Below are 18,572 nucleotides of genomic sequence, written 5' to 3' on the forward strand. Positions count from 1 at the left end.
ACTGGGGACACGGGACTGACGAGCGTCTTTTCACGCCCCCTCAGAGCCGTGACAGGAGGGTGGGCGCCGGGGCTGCGGGCGGCACCGGGAGCGGCCGTTAACGGCGGTTTAACGGCTCCGCGCGCGCTCAGCGCCTCAGCGTCCCCCGAGGCACGGCTCTGGGCGAAGGCCGTGGCGGGGCCGCGGAGCCTCCGGGGCGCGCAGAGGGAGCTACGGCCGAGGGAGGGGGCAAGGGGCCGCCGCGGAGCCGCGTCCCGTCGCGGCGGGGCGGAGAGCGGCGGGGCGGGGTGAGGGGAGCAGGGGTGTGTCCTGCTCCCGGCCCGGGAAAGCGGGGGTCCCAGCCTCTGCCGGGCGGCGGCGGCTCACTCGGCTCGCTGTCCCGCGGCGGGACGAGGCGGCAGCATCTGGACTGTTCGGGAGCGATGGCACGGCAAAGTTTGCTGCTGCCGCTGCTGCTGCTGCTCCTCGCTGCGCTGGGCAGCCGAGGCCAGCCGCCGCCGCCGCCGCCGCAAAGAGGTACAGGGGAGCGGGGAGTGAGGCGAGAGAGAGCGGGAGCCCCGGCCGCGGGTCGTGAAGCGGGCGCGGCGTATGGCGAGCAGCCCCCAGCCCGCAGGGCTCCTGAGGCGCGGGGCCTGAGGGCTGCTGGTGGCGGGGCAGGAGGGGGCAGCCCTCCGCGGGCTCGGCCCCGCCACCTCACGGCCGCGGCGGGGCAGCAGGTGCGTGAGGGGCGCCGAGCCGCCCTAGGCGCCCCCCAAGCGCCGCTCGGCACGGCGGTGCCGCCCTGTGCCCAGCCCTCCTCGCCTCGTGCCCGCCTCAGGGAAGGTGCTGAGTGAAACACCTGCGGGCTGCTCGGGCTGCCTTTAGGTCCGGCGGCGATTTGGTGCGCTCACAGAGCGTGTCAAAAGGTGTTAAAAGCTAACCACGAGTGGAGTGGGAGCTGGGTCCGTTCTATCCTGCGTTAGCAGTCAGTCTCTTACACATACAAACATCGCCCGTTGCACAGTGGTTAGGTGTGTTGACGCTAAGTTTCTTTTTATTTTTTTTTTTTGCTTGCTTTTTTAGTTATTGGTCTGTGAATGATCAAAAAAGGTGTAGAGGTACGGGAGAAGTGAAGGTCGTCGAATTTACCAGTTCTCGCAGGAAACTCTTAAAAACGCTCTTCAGCTTGCAGTATCCCTTCTACTGCCTGCATTTGCTGCCCTTTACATTTTTAGCCCTGCTAAATAGAATTCAGTAAGGAGATACCATGGGTGTGTTAAAATAAAACTGATTAAGGTCACTGGAATAGCAGCTACTTTCTAGTTGCCCTTGATGCCATGCTGTAAGCTGAACCCATTGGATTATGAATTTTTGGTCAGTTTAGGGTTTACTCTACTTCTCTACTTTGAAAATATGATGCAGTGTCAGTTAAGAGAAAAAAAATGTCTCAAGCTGCTGACTTCTTAATTCTAATTTTACTTTGTCAGGATAAATGACATTTAATCAAGTATCTCTGTAGAGCAACCCAGGGATAAAATCCCTCCCAGATTTAGGCTGTGGTTGGTTGGATGATGAATTATTGGCAAACACTGAAGACTGAAATTTTAAAAGTAAAGCATTTAAGATATAGTAACTCATGCATTTTTCATATTTTTTTTTTCCCTTCTGGCTAATTCATTTTTTCAGACAGAAAAATACTGATTTGGCATTTCTTTTAATATTCTCTCTGTCCCTCTCTCACACACACACACTTTTGGAGAAGATGCTTTTCTAATGCAACTCTTTTTGTTTGTTTGTTGTGTTTTGTTGTGTTTTAACCCATGCAGTAAAGGGGTATGATCATTATTTTCCTTTTAAGTGAGAAGTGGGTGTCTTGGGCTTTCATCTGCTGTACCACTGGTGTTATAACTGAGTTCTGGTAATCCAGTGAGGAACTCTGGGACTTTTATTGCAATGTTACTGCGATGATGGGACTTTTTAAATCTCACAGTTGAATTCAAGTGCTGGCCTGTCAATTTTTTTAAAACATTTACTGTCTTGTAAATTTCTTTCTAAGATCTGTTAGAGCTGCTAGGAGGTGCTAGCACTATGTAGATACCACTGTCCTGCCCAGACAAAGACATACTGAACTCCTTTGTAATGCAGAAAGTTTGAAAAATGTGTCCTCACTGAGTCCTGGGGGAGATGTTACATGTACAAGAGTGTTACTAGACCCTTGGTTTATGCCTTTAGGCTTACAGCTTTTGTTTTTCCAGTTTATAGTTATTTGGTAATATCCGTAACACTGGATGGTGTTACTCTACAATTATTAGCACCACTCAGATCTGTGGAGAAAATTACGTAACAGAGCTGCAATGCTTTGAAAAACAGTGTTTGAGACATCACAATGAATTCCCATGTTGTTTTTTAGAACAGAACAAGAACATTTTGCACCTCAAACATGAGAACAATCTGTAAATTTTTTTTTTTTTTTTTTTGTTTAAAGTTGGTAGGAGATTTATTGTGGTCAGAAACCTGGAGTTAATTTTAAGTTTTTTTTTGTTTCAGCTACAGATGTTAGTCGTTCTTCTTTTGTATGAACACTAAGTAGTCATGTAGAATTTCTCATAAAATGGTAGTATCAGAACCAGGAGGGCATGTGCATTCCGTCACAGTGTTTTTTAAAGGTATGCGTAACTTAGAGTTACGGCAAACTTATTGAAGCACTATATAATGTTCCTTTTAAAACTTAAACCTTGGTTCATCCTCTTTCCCATGGAATGTGAGAGAAACAAAATATTAAGAGTTTAAAAAGGAGTACCAAATCTGCTTTGGATCTTGAAGAATCCATCCTTTTATTAAAAGAGCTATCATGGGAGAGAACTGAAACTATGTATCTGTGAAAGGTGAGATTGGTAGGGACGGGGCTAAATAACCCATACACTGCACGGTAACTTTATCTGTGGTCTCAGCTGCTGAGAGCAATGGAGATAGCACATGACGTGCAGGTGTTCCTTCACATCTCAAAAATCTGAATGTAAGATGTGAAATTTCTCCCTTGAAAGGGAAACGAGGGGTGAACATCAACATTATGTTAGCAGAATATCACTGGTGCCAAGCAATGAATCGTGGCTGATTGGCTTGTAGGTGTAGATTTTATAAATGATTTTTCAGGGTGTAGTTCAAAATAGCAATATAGTACATTATATGTATACCCAATATAGTACATTATATGTATATGCTACTAAATATTTTTCATGTAAACTTTTGGTGATCTGGAAATTAGATTTTATTTATTTATTTATTAATGCATGTATATCAGACAGATCTTGGTTGGTTCTAGAAACTCCACTAGGAGTACTGACTGCCACCTTGTCAATAAGACTTAACTGGCCCCAAATCTTGGTGCACTGCTGCCCTAAAAATATGTTGTGATTATTTGTAACTTTTTACTTTGAAATTGTTTTCCATACTGTTTCCTTACAATTTAATAACCAGTTGAGAAAGTGAAAGCAGAGTATATTAATATGGGGTTTAGATTTAGAATGTGAGAAAGGAAAACGCAGTAATAAAAATTCCAACTAAGATATTGGAAACAGGTAGAATTGTCCATTCTGACTAGAAACATAAATTTGTGTGTGTGTATTTTGTTAACATGCTTTAACCTGAAATAATCACAGGCAAACTGGCAGAGGTAGGTCTTCTACAAGAATCTGTGAATTTCTCCAGGCAACAAACAAAACCATAATATGTACTTTATGTTAAAAATCCTTATTATTCATTTTTGCTCTTACAACTTTTTTTTGCAGGCATCTTTCTTACTAGGCTTGAAGTACAAAGGTCAGAATGGTGGTTCTTTAACCTGTTCCAAAAACCCCCTTTAAAATAATACAGCGAACAATCATTTTTAATTAATTCAAGCTGGAGGAAGAAATTCACCCACGTATGTTCTACTTTCTTATCCAGCCACTTGGACTGACAGTTTTTGGAGATTATTGTAATTTGGAGTAAGAGGCCGCAATGAAATCCCTGGTGTAGGGATTTTTTTTTCTTTTGGTTTGTCTGTCTTTCCTGAAGTCTAGACTCATTATATTTGTAGGTCAGGAACGGTAATAGGATGCAAATACATACAAACGTGAAACTGATTATCTCCTTTTCTTTCCCCACTTTCTTCTTAGACAGTAAGCCTCTGGTTATTGGATATTTTTCTTTCTGAATGAGAGCTCTGTCTACAATATCTGAGAGTTCTTATGTCCCACACTAACAATAATATGGGAAACATCTTGCTTACAGATGTAAACTACAGACTAAATATTTGCTGAACTTTATACTGAATCCATCCATGTCTTTGAAATAGGAAAGGGATTTCCTTGATGCCTGCCAGTAAAACTAGTTCATGAGTGGGCTCCTGCTGATGACTACATGTTATATTCTTGTACCAGCTACTGTGGTTGATGGCCAGTTCCTGGTTCCTCCTTCACTGCAGTTTTAATATTATCCTTAATCCAAAAGTATAGATAAGAGACAGAATGAAGAAAACGACAATGATGTTTGGACCATTGACTTGTGTACCATGGGTAAAGTAGAGATTAGACCTTTCTTCTTTTTTTATTTTTAGGATTTATTTTTATTAGAAAAATGACAGGATTTACAGAAAAAGTAGCTTGAATTATTGTGATTTTTGTCCTGAGGAATAACTAAAATCTCTGAGGATTGTTGAAAAAAGAAACAAAACGAAACAAATAGTTGTTACTGGCCCTAATTTTTCAGCAGTTTGGTCTCTGTTAGTCTCTATTTGGTCTCCGTAGCATCACAAGGGTTTTCCTAAGGCCGTGCTCCCTGCCAGATTCCTCTAGCAGACATTATATTTGAATCAGACCTTGTAATAACATTAGACTCTAAAGCAGCTGTAGCAGTATTATGCCAGGGAACTCTTGTGAAATCTCAGGAAGAATGATGAACATTCCCGCAGAGTGGATTATCCAAATACCATTACAACGCCTTGTTCTGTCCCAACCGACGTGTACTTCTTCTTTCATAATTCTTGGATTTAAGGTGTAATAAAAAAGAAAATCACCAAATAGTGAACAAAGTATGATTTTTTAAAAATATTTTTATAGCTATATCAGTTTTTATGGCAAATGGGTATATCTTGTAATTCGTCGCTTATCTCAATGAGTGGGGGCAGTGTTTGAGGTCAGTTAGAAAGAAAAAGAAGAATTCTTCATCAGGAGAGTTAAGAAATAGTTCTAACCATATTGTATTTTTCCCACTGCTATGGGAAAAGGAAGCAAAGCTGGGGGCTGGTAGTTGAACTGAGAGGTGCAAGAAAAAGAAATCAAAATCACTGCTTTTCTGCACATTTCTGGTGAGAGTGAGAGGTGATTTAGGATTTATTTGCTTTTCTACAGATACACCAGGCCCTCAGATGAACCCTGAGTAAGAATTTTAGATGGCACTTTCACTTGGGCTGTCTTTAGGTTTTGCTGGAAGATGCTTAACACAGCACTGCATTCTTCTCTTCATGCCAGCTGCTCAATGGTCTGGCATCCTGTTGCACAGAAGTACCTGGACAATTTCTATTATAGGGAAATGCATCATACTTTAACTTACCTGGAGTGTGTTCTTCACTACTATACAATTTGTTGAATAACTTCTAGGCTGGGAGAAGAAATGGATGAATAGCATTTTATTCATATCACTGTGCTTCTAAATACATATAATAAAATACTGAGGTTGCAGTGATAACTCTTTTGTGCATTTTCTAAACCTGGCTACAGTATTAGGGAATACAAGTAATCTGGATTCCTCTGAAAGCCAGAGAGCTCTACAAAATAAGAAGAAATCCATGCTTGGTAAAGAATGTGAAGTAACACAAATAAAACATACACGACTTTTGAATTTGGTATTGGAAAACACCAGAATGTGTATTTGTGCAAATCTCAGAGCTGGTGATTTGAGTGTGATTCATTTGCACATCTGATTTAGTTGTATGAATTACGCATACGTTTTTTGTAGTGGCAAAAAAAAGATGATTGCAGCGTGTCAAAAATACGCCAATAGTGAATAAAATAATTCCCATATACAGTCCATGGCATAAAACGAAATATGTTGCTCATTGCCTCTTGACATTGGTATAATTGGACAAAGATTTCTATTAATTATTCCTTTTCAAAGAAGAATGAGTCCTCACACAAAAAGGTTTTCTTTACCATGTAAAGAAAAAAAACACAAACGTGTGCACACATTCATTTAATTGAAAAAATACATTTGTAATATGCGCACTGAATTCTGCTTTTAAGCATAGCATCTTTCTACAGCTGGGCACAGCCTTCTAAATGAATTGCATTTTACTAAGGCTGTGTGTTATGTGGTCTTAGGGGCTGTGTAAGTTGGATCAGCTTCTCCCTCCCTGTCAGTTTTGGTATGGTTATATAGTAAATATGGCAAATATTTTCTAAATTCAGAGTAGGTGGGAAGCTTTTATATGCATACCCTATAATCATTGATTATGCATGCAGCTGCAGTTTCCTCCCCCAGCTGCATCTTTGACGTGGAGAATAAGGTGGTCATTTGCCAGCAAAATTAAAAGTTAAACACTTGTACTGGCTTTGTAGCTTATAGTTAACTAGAGGAGAAAATGCACTGAGCCTGCTTGCTGCATTGGTAGGAGTTATTTAATAGTGACTTTGGAGCTCATAGTTTAATTGGTGAAAATTTTTGTTGCATAGAAAAGTGATGAAAGAGCAATAATAATAATAACAATCAAGAGCTTGAGTCACTTCCTGAGGAAATTGGATGCTATCTCGGAAGAAAAAGGTGGAACTGAAGTTGCTATAGAGTCATGTGTCTGTTCATAGAAGATAGCCTTATCCTTTGGTCAGTGTTGTTTCTTCCCTTGTTTCTCTTCCTGTTGTCCTTCTTAGATGATAATATCTAAAGGGATCAATGGATGCAGCTGTGTTCTAGTGTCCTGGTTCTTCATGTTACTAACACATCTGTGGCTATTTGTACAGTAATTTGCTTCTATTTAAAATACCTGTTTTTCCTAACATACCTGTTTAAAGCTTCAGGGGTTCAGAGGTGGTGACAGGTTCTTATGCAACTGTTTCACTGGTTTTATCTCCACCTGTTGTCCTTCATCTTGATTAAGTCTGGTAATATAACTCAAAACAGCAAAATTAGAGGTATGCCACTAAGAGAGAGATCAGTGCTTGATTTAGTATGTTATTTTTGATAGACGGTAAAACTGCATGTATAGTTCTTTTCACAGTGTTTCTATGCTTTTCATTACCTATACCAAATCTGTTTTAGAAGAGAGGGTGGCCTTTTCTTTCAACAGTCATTTTTGGCTTTTAATTTGAACACATACCTTGCTGATATATATGCAGCTGATACATAAGTGCTCATCTTAAAAACATTGCTTGAGAAACAGAATGAGGATCTTTTTGAGGGGAAAAGTTTGGAGAGAGAAGATTTATGTCTGTCTGTAAGAATGAAAAAAAATAGCTAGGTATTCTGTGAGATGACTGCTAACAGACCAGGCTTTCTGCTTCAGAAATTAAACTTTGCTGGTATTAAGCCTTCTCATTGTATTCCAGGTTCTTTAGGATTAAAATAGAAGCACCATATATTCAGAAGTTGATATGGTGCTGGACCACATGTAGAAAGTGGTTCAAGAATAAAATAGTGGTGATGAGCAAGCTAATGAAAGATGTAATGTAACTTCTGATTGTGATTAGCTTTATAGAGGACACAGATTATTAATGCCAAAAGGTTTTTGATCTATGCAGATACAGGACAGGAATGCTGATTTATTGAGGTGTAAACTCCCAGTATAGGATTTGTTGTTCACATGAATGTGGTTGTGGAGTCAGCTTAGGTATAGAGTCAGCTTGGTTAAGGCTGATGATATCAGTTCAGTAGCTCTAGGGGAATTTGGCATTTATGAAAAGATGTAAAGAACTTGGTGTGAAAGTGCTGATACAGTAATGACGTTATATTTCAACCTATTTTTGAAATAAGCCTCCTTAGTGGGAAAATGGAAGCTGGCAAATATGGTTCTAATACTTAAAAAGGTCTCAAATGGTGATCTTGTAGCTATAATTTTAGAACTGAACACATTCATAGACACAAGAAAGAATAGAATTAGTGAATACATGGATAAATATGTTGTGATGGAGAGAGTCAAACTGTTTTCTTAAGGAAGAAATTGTATATTACATGGGTAAGTGTTCAAAGGATTTGTGTTAGACATACTAATAAGCGCTATGCTGTCATTATAGTATGTATACTTGGGCTTTCAAAAAAGCATTTGAGAATATCCCTGAGAATATTTTAAGTTGTAGAGAAATCAAGTGAAATGGGGGAACAATGAATGGAATTGGGGGAAAATGAGTGTGTATTAAAGGATCAAAAATGGAAAAGGAATTAGAGATGGGTGTGTAGCAGAACACCTTGAAACTGCCCAGTGCCTGCTGGACATGTCCAGGAAGCTGAGGTAATGCTGTACGGTGGTGCTTGCTGAGAAAGGTGAGGAGACAGTGGAATGAAAACAGGCCCTGCATGGGCTGAGATGTTCCTGCTCCTTTCCTTTCATTCTGCTCCCAGATCCTGTTGAGTTTTTCTCTCCTTATGATCTGGAAGGTAAGAAGGTTATGAGGGAATAATACTGACACAAATATAATGTTGATTAGAATCAGTGAGACATTTATCAAGGCTAAGCAGTTCCAGCTTTTTCAGTCTCAACTTGTAGGACAAATGCTCCAAGCCAATAATCTTGTTTAGGATCCTTTGCTGGACTGGCTCCAAAATGTCCCTACCTTGTACTCAGCATTTGTGTACTTGAACACAGTACTCAAGAGGTGCTCTCATCAGTGCTGAGCAGAGCCTGTGTCAGCCTGCTGGTACCGTTCCTCATAATGCTGGCAAGAATGATGCTGGTCTTCTTTGCTATGAGGGTGCATTGCTGACTCTTGCTCCGTTTGTTAGCCATCGGGACCTTATCTGCAAAGTTGTTTTCCAACCAGTTGGCTCAGCCTGTACTGTTTCCCAAAATATGAAAATTAAGATGCTTCTGATGAAGTGGCAACTTAAGCATACACTGACCCTGATTTCTTGAAGACAGCCTGCATAAATGGCAGGGAATTATTGTTGTGTATATCTGTTCCTGCTTTTCCTTGGGCAGTGAACGCTAGCAACAGAGAGGATACTAGGCTAGATGGACCTTGTTCAAACCTATTATGGTAACTTCAATGTTTTTTTATTTGTAGTTTAGACTAAAGTTAGCATGCTGACATAGGTAGAAGACCTGTGGGAATGGTGTTAGGACCTGCGGGAATGGTGTCAAGCTGCAACAGGGGAGGTTCAGGCTGGATGTCTGGAAGAGGTTCTTCACTGAGAGGGTTGTCTCACACTGGAACAGGCTCCCCATGGACGTAGTCATGGCACCAAGCCTGTCACAGTTTAAGAAGTGTTTGGAGTGTGCACTTAGTACATGGTGTGAATTTTGGGTAGACCTGTGTGGAGCCAGGAGTTGGACTCAATGATCCTTATGGGTCCCTTCCAATTTGGGATATTCTCTGGTTCTAAGACTGAAAGAAAGCTTTTTAAAGATTTGGACGAAGTACGTGCCTGGATGGGATGGAATTAATGTTAAATTGAACTGATAGAGATGAACAATGGTGATAATGGAAGCTGTTCAGTAACTCGTTATAATAGTAGTAGTGGTCTGCAGAACCTGTTCCCTTCAGTTAACATAAGAAGATGCAATATGCAGGTAAAGAGGATGCAGCCAGTTTCTTATGGCTCAGCTATTAAAGATCTAGTAATTAATAAATATTCTGCTTTATGTAACTGTTAGCTGCTATGAGTACTCAGGAATTCCAGTTCTACAGAAGATCATTTATATACCATCACTTTCCAGGAGAATCTCTTCATCTCTGTGTAAGATGGGATAACTTGTAGTCAGTCTTCTTCAAAGGTGATGAAGCTCCAATGTAGAGACTGCTTTTTATCTCCTACCTCAGTTCTGTGCATCTGTGAAACTAACCAGTGGCTCATTTTTTCATGCAAGAAATTCTCATTTGTCTCATTTTCCCTTCATTTTAGCTTTTAAATATTTCATAAGACTTTTGTCTGGAAATGTGAAAAATCACAGCACAGAAAATTCTACTGCAAAACACTTTCAGTAAGTTAGGAAAAGTAAGGCTGAAATGGCTTTGACATCAGTTGTTGCCTTAGCTTACTGGTAAATGCAAAGTAAAGACAACTGCTACTATGACACACATAATGTGGACATTACCTATTACCCCTCTCCATCAGTTATTACCAGTCTGTATTTGGTTTATATATTGCTGTTAAGAAAACAGGCAGTTTTCTTCCCAGTAACTGTTCCTCAGGTTCATCAGCTGTGTGCAAAAGAAGCTGAATGGCCTGAGTAGCATATGCCTATGATTACTTGGCATACCCCCAACGTCGAATGTGACTTGAGCATTTATACTGCTCAGGTGCATGCCTTTGAATGTGGAGTGTGTAGGGCACTGTTCTAGACTCTTCTTGTCCCACAAAGTAGAGCTATTTCTAGGAATTAGAGTAGATTTTTGTAACACGGTATGAAATATTTCCAATTAATTAAAAATACACTGATGAGTTAATCCATTAATTGACACAAGTACCTCTGAAAAAAAAAAAAAAAAGTTCCCAAATGAGTCACCATTAAGACATCTAGAATGAGTTGAAATTGCTCAATCTGCTTCACAAATTTGAGTAATTACTACATTTCATGTTAAGAAGTCATTATATTCTCACAGAACAGACCTTTAAATCATTTCTAGATTTAGTGTAAAAATGTAGTATCTGTCTACAGTATGATAAAGCCCGGGCAATTGTTTTCTAGAAGTGAAACAATTTATTTATTCCATGCTAAACCAAAACCACAGAGAGTCCAAGGAAATAATTTTCCCTCATTCACTAATGGCTTTCATTTATGGCTGTTAGTTGAAATATCTGAGTAAAATACCTGATACCATGTGATGTGTACTCAGCTTAGTGAGAAAGTTAGGTTTGTTTGAAGTTACAGCAAAATTCTTACTGCCTTCCTCGAGGCAAGAATTTAATTCCTGGTCTTTATGAAAGGAGTATACAAGCCAGTACACAACATTTTGTTCTGTCTTAATGTTCTGCTGAACATATGTGTGTAAGCCATTTATTTCTATTATGACTGGAAGAACAAGAGGACCCAGAGGGTCCCAGAGCTGTCAGAATGAATAGCTAAGCTGAAGCATTAGCTGTAGTTGAAAACTAGTGACTGAGTCCCAAGGGAGAGTGATTAAGAAGTGTTCTTTCCTGTTTAAATGAGACTTTGTTTCTATCTTTGTGTCAGCTCCCTTGACTTCATAGTGTACCTAAACAGTGAACAAAGACAATTAGATATTAGGATAAACTTATTGTCAAAATGGCATGAGAGGGGAGGCTCCTTAAAAGGACACACACAGATCCATAGTGATCTTTGTTAGGAATTAAATGTTTCCGTGTCCAAGCTGAAATTTTCACTCTATCTGCTGGGTAGAAGAAACAGCTCTTCTGAATCTGTGAGAATCAAAGCAATGAATAGCATGTCATCAGATGGTATTTCCAGAATCCCACTCTTGTGTTTCATGAACGTTCATCACTCCTACACATCTGCTTTTGAGTATGTGTGTGTTTTTATGAAGCACTTGACCAATGGTAGTTTCAAACAGGCATTTTCTTTATGTATATTTGTTGTAATTTTTACCAGTGCAATAAACCTTCAGTAATGGATTCAGCCTTTATTCAATAAAGTGTCTTAAGAAATAAGCTCAAAGCTCAAAAGTGTTTTTTTTTAGTTTGTTTTTTTTCTAGGAGTATTTTGTTCCATTTTTATTAACAAAGCTTATTGTGTGGCAACTTATTTTTGATTTTAAGCTGGATTTAATGTGTAAGAGTAAACAGATTTTAAAATATGATGCTTCTCAGTGTTAGTTTCCACTAGGGAAATAATTAGCATGAAAGAAAATGAATGTATTTGTTTTGAAGAATCTACTTCTTTTTTAAGCAAACACACATTTTTTTTTCTTGAATATCTTTGCAGCTTTTATTCTAAAACAAACTGAAGTTTTTAACTGGTTGTTGTTAGTGGATGTTATATCTTACTCATTTTTTTTCTCTATTTTCTTATCTCAATTTTGTCCCCAGTGTGCTGTACCATACAGTCGGAGGATTTTGGTTTCATCACAATATGTTCCTCTGCCAACATACATAATACAACATAGATAATGTTTAGAATTACTGTATATGACTAAGCTGCATTACAATTCCAACTGAAGTAATTTTCTAGGACTTTCAGACTTTGGGAACAGTTTTGAGATAATCAGTAATTTAAATGTTAGACTATGGATATATCTGAGCTACAGACCAGGTAGTTTAAAGCAGACAGATTGGCTGCTAGACGTGGCCTAGTTGTGGCAAAATAGACTGATGGACTCTAAGCAGAAACAGGTAGGGAGATTTTAGTGATTCTGCCATACGTTGCTGTTTTAAGTAGTATTTTAAAGAACATTCTTGATTAGAGACGGGGAGGGTGTTTCCCACCCTTACAAGAAGCCTATTGTGTTCCAGTATTGTTGTTACTCTTGCATCCCCTTTCTCTGTGGAATGTATCTGCACAGCTTTCATTAACAGAAATATCTGTCTAGAGTAGATGTGTACTTGGAAGGTAAGCTTTCTTTCCAAATTCATAGCTGAAGCTTGTGCTCTAATATTTAGGTAAGTGCATCATGCTTCTGATATAATGGGTCTATAATGGAATACATAATTATTTTTGTAATTCTATTAACGTTATTAAATCTAGTAGGTTCAATACTTATGCTCACATACCCAGTACCCTGAGCTGGTGGAAAGGGATGGGGAGCAGGATGTGGCCCTCACAAGGAAATGGTTGGCGACCTGCTACAGCACTTGGATGTACGCAAGTCAATGAGGCCGGATGGGATCCACCCGAGGGTACTGCGAGAACTGGCGGAAGAGCTGGCCAAGCCGCTTTCCATCACTTATCGGCAGTCCTGGCTATCGGGGGAGGTCCCAGTCGACTGGCGGCTAGCAAATGTGACGCCCATCTACAAGAAGGGCCGCAAGGTTGACCCGGGAAACTATAGGCCTGTTAGTTTGCCCTCAGTGCCAGGGAAGCTCGTGGAGCAGATTATCTTGAGTGTCATCACGCAGCACTTGCAGGGCAAGCAGGCGATCAGGCCCAGTCAGCATGGGTTTATGAAAGGCAGGTCCTGCTTGACAAACCTGATCTCCTTCTATGACAAAATGACGCGCTTGGTGGATGAGGGAAAGGCTGTGGATGTGGTCTACCTTGACTTCAGTAAGGCTTTTGACACCGTTTCCCACTGCATTCTCCTCAAGAAACTGGCTGCTTGTGGCTTGGACTGGCGTACGCTTCGTTAGGTTAAAAACTGGCTGGGTAGCCGGGCCCAAAGAGTTGTGGTGAATGGAGTTAAATCCAGCTGGAGGCCGGTCACTAGTGGAGTCTCCCAGGGCTCAGTACTGGGGCCAGTTCTCTTTAATATCTTTATCGATGATCTGGATGAGGGGATCGAGTGCACCCTCAGTAAGTTTGCAGATGACACCAAGTTAGGCGTGTGTGTCGATCTGCTCGAGGGCAGGAAGGCTCTGCAGGAGGATCTGGATAGGCTGGACCGATGGGCTGAGGCCAACTGTATGAAGTTCAACAAGGCCATGTGCCGGGTCCTGCACCTGGGGCGCAACAACCCCAAGCAGTGCTACAGGCTGGGAGAGGAGTGGTTGGAAAGCTGCCTGGCAGAGAAGGACCTGGGAGTATTGGTTGACAGCTGAATATGAGCCAGCAGTGTGCTCAGGTGGCCAAGAAGGCCAACAGCATCCTGGCTTGCATAAGAAACAGTGTGGCCAGCAGGTCTAAGGAGCTGATTGTCCCCCTGTACTCGGCTCTGGTGAGGCCGTACCTCGAGTACTGTGTTCAGTTTTGGGCCCCTCGCTACAAGAAGGACATGGAGGTGCTCGAGAGAGTCCAGAGAAGGGCAACGAAGCTGGTGAGGGGTCTGGAGAACAAGTCTTACGAGGAGCGGCTGAGGGAGCTGGGGTTGTTCAGCCTGGAGAAGAGGAGGCTCAGGGGCGACCTTGTCGCTCTCTATAGGTACCTTAAAGGAGGCTGTAGCGAGGTAGGGGTTGGTCTATTCTCCCACGTGCCTGGTGATCTGACCAGGGGGAATGGGCTAAAGTTGCGCCAGGGGAGGTTTAGGTTGGATATTAGGAAGAACTTCTTTACTGAAAGGGTTGTTAGGCATTGGAATGGGCTGCCCAGGGAAGTGGTTGAGTCACCATCCCTGGAGGTCTTCAAGAGACGTTTAGATGTTGAGCTTAGTGATATGGTTTAGTGGAGGATTTGTTAGTGTTAGGTCAGCGGTTGGACTAGGTGATCTTGGAGGTCTCTTCCAACCTAGATAATTCTGTGATACTAACTTATTTGTGGGTCTGGCAGCTTACTGAAGGGAAAAGATGCGGTGCACACACCTTGGAATAGTTTGCTCATCATTCAGTCTTGAGCCTGAGAAAAAAGATTCAAGGGGATTTCAATAGGCCCAGCAACAGCAGTGCTGTGTCTTGGAGCTGTGGTTGGATTGTGAACCGACTTCCTCTTCCTCAGAAAAAGGGATGGTCTTTACTTTTTTCCAAAGGAAGGGGTGCTCTTCTCCACAATATGCTTTTAAAAAATAGCAATATTTCTGAAGATAAGTGCGCTCTGGATGGTCTATTGTTACATTGAATTATTTGAAATGTGTGATACAGTGTTGTTTGTTCTCTTTGAAATCTGAGATTGATCTGCTTGAATCATACTCACTTTGAAACTATACATTTTTACACAGGTATTTAGATCAATTAATGGATTAATTCGTCAGTGTATTTTCAGTTAATTGGAAATACTCTGTAGAGATATGTGTATTTCAAAGATATTGTTATTTCAATCTTTGTGAATGTGAGTGAGTAGCCCCCCCGTATGTATCAGTTGATTTAGAAAACATAAACATGACAAGTATGTGTTTTTAAAATGTGTTATTTGTATTAAGGTGATCCTCAGTGATGTGGAGAGGAGGGTGAAGCTGGATGTAGTAAATGCTTTGTAAATTGTTAGAGATACTGTCCTTTATTTAACCTGCTACACTTTCAGTGTTTTTATTTTACAAATGCTTACGTGCTCAGTATGGGATTTTTGAAAAACATCCACTTATTGTTATTAGCTGAACGATTTGTTTTTGCAGAGTCAGACCCTAGAAGGACAAGTAATATATGAAGGATGTAGAAGCTTAGTGACCTCCTAAATCAGATCAAAATACATCTTTTGTTTTTGCTAATAAACTACTGCAAACTTGGTATTTGAACAACATAAGCAGGAAGTTATACATTTAAATAAAGGTTAAAAAATAATGTCCTAGATTTGCATCTGGATTTTGTTACTAGTCTCAAGATGCTACCCAGAGCAACAGCATGCAGCATGGGAAATCTGATAATGTTGTGAATCTTTCAACATTATGCATTCTAATCTGAGCATGGTTTCCTGTAGTATTGCTGATATGCCAGATAAAACAAGCCTGGGTCCAAAATCAACCTCTGTTATAAATGGATGCTCTTTGTTATCCATATTTGTGCTGTAATATGTGATTAACTGTTTCCTATCAGAAAAGTAGGAACATTATTTCGATTTTGCTTCTAAATGATAAGCAATTGCAACCTCCATGACTGTTTAGTTCAAATGAAGTTAAATAATATCGTAAATAAATAATATCATTTTATGCTACATTTAAGTGTAGTAGTACTTTTATTCAAAGCATCATCTTCAGGGTAACAAACCATTTTCATGTTTCTTCAATGGAAGTAAAACTTTCCACCATGGTGACGAAATTACTGTGATTTGACCTCCTCAAAATAAGCTTTTTTTTTTCTCATTTTGTTGAAATGATGTACAACAAATTACATTGTCTGTAAAATTAAACTCCAACAGCAAAATTTGGTATGCACAAATAAAATAATTTATTTCGCTGTCTCTTTTTCTGAGTGCTGAATAGAATTTGTGAATAAAAATGTCAAGGTCTGGTCCCTTCCCATCCATTTGTTTGTTTATTTATTTATTTATTTTGCCTGGGCAGTCTTCCATCAGAGGGCTACAGTGCGAGTTCCAAAACCAACATTTCAGTATTAAACTACGAGAGAGCTTTGGTGCCTTTCAGCTCTGAAATATAGAGAGTTACACAGTAGTCCCCTATCTTACAAGATGGTCAAATTTTTTAAAGGATCAAGAAAGTTTTGAGAGGAATGATGCTCTCTCTTATGCTATCTTAACATTTTATGTCTTTGTTAGCTCAATAAGGTATTTCAGTAGCATAACCAGGAGAGAAAAAAAAAAAGGAAAAAAAAGAAAACTATCACAGAAACTCAAGCCATTGAGACATAAAGTGTTGGGGAAGTATCTACGCCAGCTAACGCTATGATTGTAGTTTGATCAGGACAATACTCTTTCTATTAAATGTTAATATAGTTACTTTCTTTCATACAACATTTCAGAGTAGGAGTATGAGGTACTCTCTGATTTGTCTTCTGAAGGAGACTTGCTCTTGTCTAAAGAGAGAGATTAACTTCTACCAATTTAAGTATTCCACTTTCTCATTTGATGCCCTGGTACTGTTAGAAAAAAAAAAAAGCAGGTGAAGTGGAAAGAATTAATACAAGTGAAAGGAGGATTATGTATTTAGTAATTGAGACCTGTACTGTGTAGATAGAAGGACAAGGAAAGAATATAAGTGAGAATATTGTTGTTGAAGTTACAATATACCTCTTATGCTGAACACCTGGACTAGGTTACTCTTCATGGCTGAAAAGCCATGCTTCCTTTTGCGCTCTCTGGGCCAACTGAATATTCAAGAATTCACAGGAGAACAGGTTCAGTAGAAAAATAAAAATACCTACTCTCTCTCTGTCCTTCACCACTAGTTTGAAATGTGGGCCAGTGTCCTAATAGACGGAAACCATGCATTTAAATCTTTTTAGACAAATCTGGATAAATTTTCTGTACTGAGGCCATTCAGTTTGTTTGAGCAATACATTTCTGAAGCCTTATTTGATGTGGAAGAGTGGAGAAATTTACAAATCACGTACCACATGGTAAAGGTGACAGGAAATGAAATCTTAGAAAATGAGCATTACTTGTAGTATTGCTAAGACTGAAGCTGAAATAACCAGAACTGAAACAACTCAGAAACTAAGATATACATATTTTTTTAAGTTCAATTTTTTATTATTTTTTAGCATTACCATATCGTAGTACAACTGGATGGAGATATTTTTCCCATATTTTCCTACTATTTATGTAGACAATGAAAGTTTATATGAAAAAGCGATATAAAAAGTTTTCAGTGGCAAAACTTAGAATAGAAACCAACTAACAATGCCTTCTCTAGCCACTTTATTACACAACTATACTCACATAGAGATGTTTTTAATTTGCTGTATAGCTCAGTGTTTATGAAAAGAAATTACAGCTGTAAAATATTGCTTGCAGCTGTAGTTATTGTGCAGTGATATTAGTTAAAGATTGCTATTACGGAAGGAGGAGGAAGCATATTTCTAGTTCTCATTTTGAAATGTATGGAGGTTGAATTCAGGAAATAGGTATGATGTTGACTTTTATTTTTAATCCCAAGGGGAGATAAGAGCAGGAAAACCTTGTTCTCCTCATGGTGGAACAGTGTCAAATGATAGTTTTCATCCTCCAATAATTTAATTTCATTTAATCTAGATTATGCAGACAGTTCTGCATACACATACAAAAATTTCAGATTTGTAAAATATTCCAAATACTATCAGGGAAGAAAGGATGAGAACATGGCAGCTTTGAAACACTGACAACCACGTGCCTGGGGACTCAGGAAGTCAGAAGCAGATGATTTTCAAACTTTGCTATGGGAAGACTGTTACTTTTTCCTGACTACTTTAATTTTTATATTTCTGAAAAATAAATTAGCCCCAGAAATCTGAATCATATTTGGAGTTTTGCTTTTTTATTTATAAGGCAAAGAGAGTACCTAGTGCCAAGGTAGAGATGTCTTAATTCATTGTGATTTTCTGTTATATTAAAACAAACCAGCCTGGATATAAACCAAGTCTACTAGAACATTAGACAACTTTTGGTGGCTATTCTATTTTTTTATTATTTTTTTTATTTTTAGGCAGGAGGAAATGAGGGAATTTTAGATCTCATAGATTCTTCTGAAAGACTTTGTGATTTATAGCAGGGAGTAAGTTATGGCATACGTCATGAAGTCTTCTGGGGAAAAGTGGGAAAAGGTACAATTCTTTTCTCAAATCTCCAAGGGCACAGGATATGATCAGAATTTTTGGAAGCATGATTTTATATTGTAAAATGGAAATGTTGCGTACAGAAAGACAAAAAAAAGATTGCATCTGTGTAGCATGACAAAGCCTGATTCTTGTTCTGAAAGGAGCAGCTGTGGTCTCCATTACCTTCAGAGAATAGGTGTGGTTCATGCTGACTACCT

The 18,572-nt window shown here is 39.6% G+C and overlaps 1 protein-coding gene across 1 annotated transcript in view; it reads left to right on the forward strand.

Moving 5' to 3' along the window:
- The first annotated feature begins 287 nt into the window (after nt 1-287).
- The window catches only part of LAMA2 (laminin subunit alpha 2), a 381,555-nt gene continuing 363,270 nt past the window's right edge, over nt 288-18,572 (forward strand). The window contains 1 exon segment of the mRNA XM_040551823.1: nt 288-516. Coding sequence (XP_040407757.1) covers nt 423-516 — 94 coding nt within the window. The 5' untranslated portion in view covers nt 288-422.

This window comes from Cygnus olor, chromosome 3, assembly GCF_009769625.2.
Source record: "Cygnus olor isolate bCygOlo1 chromosome 3, bCygOlo1.pri.v2, whole genome shotgun sequence".
NCBI classification, from domain to species: domain Eukaryota; kingdom Metazoa; phylum Chordata; class Aves; order Anseriformes; family Anatidae; genus Cygnus; species Cygnus olor.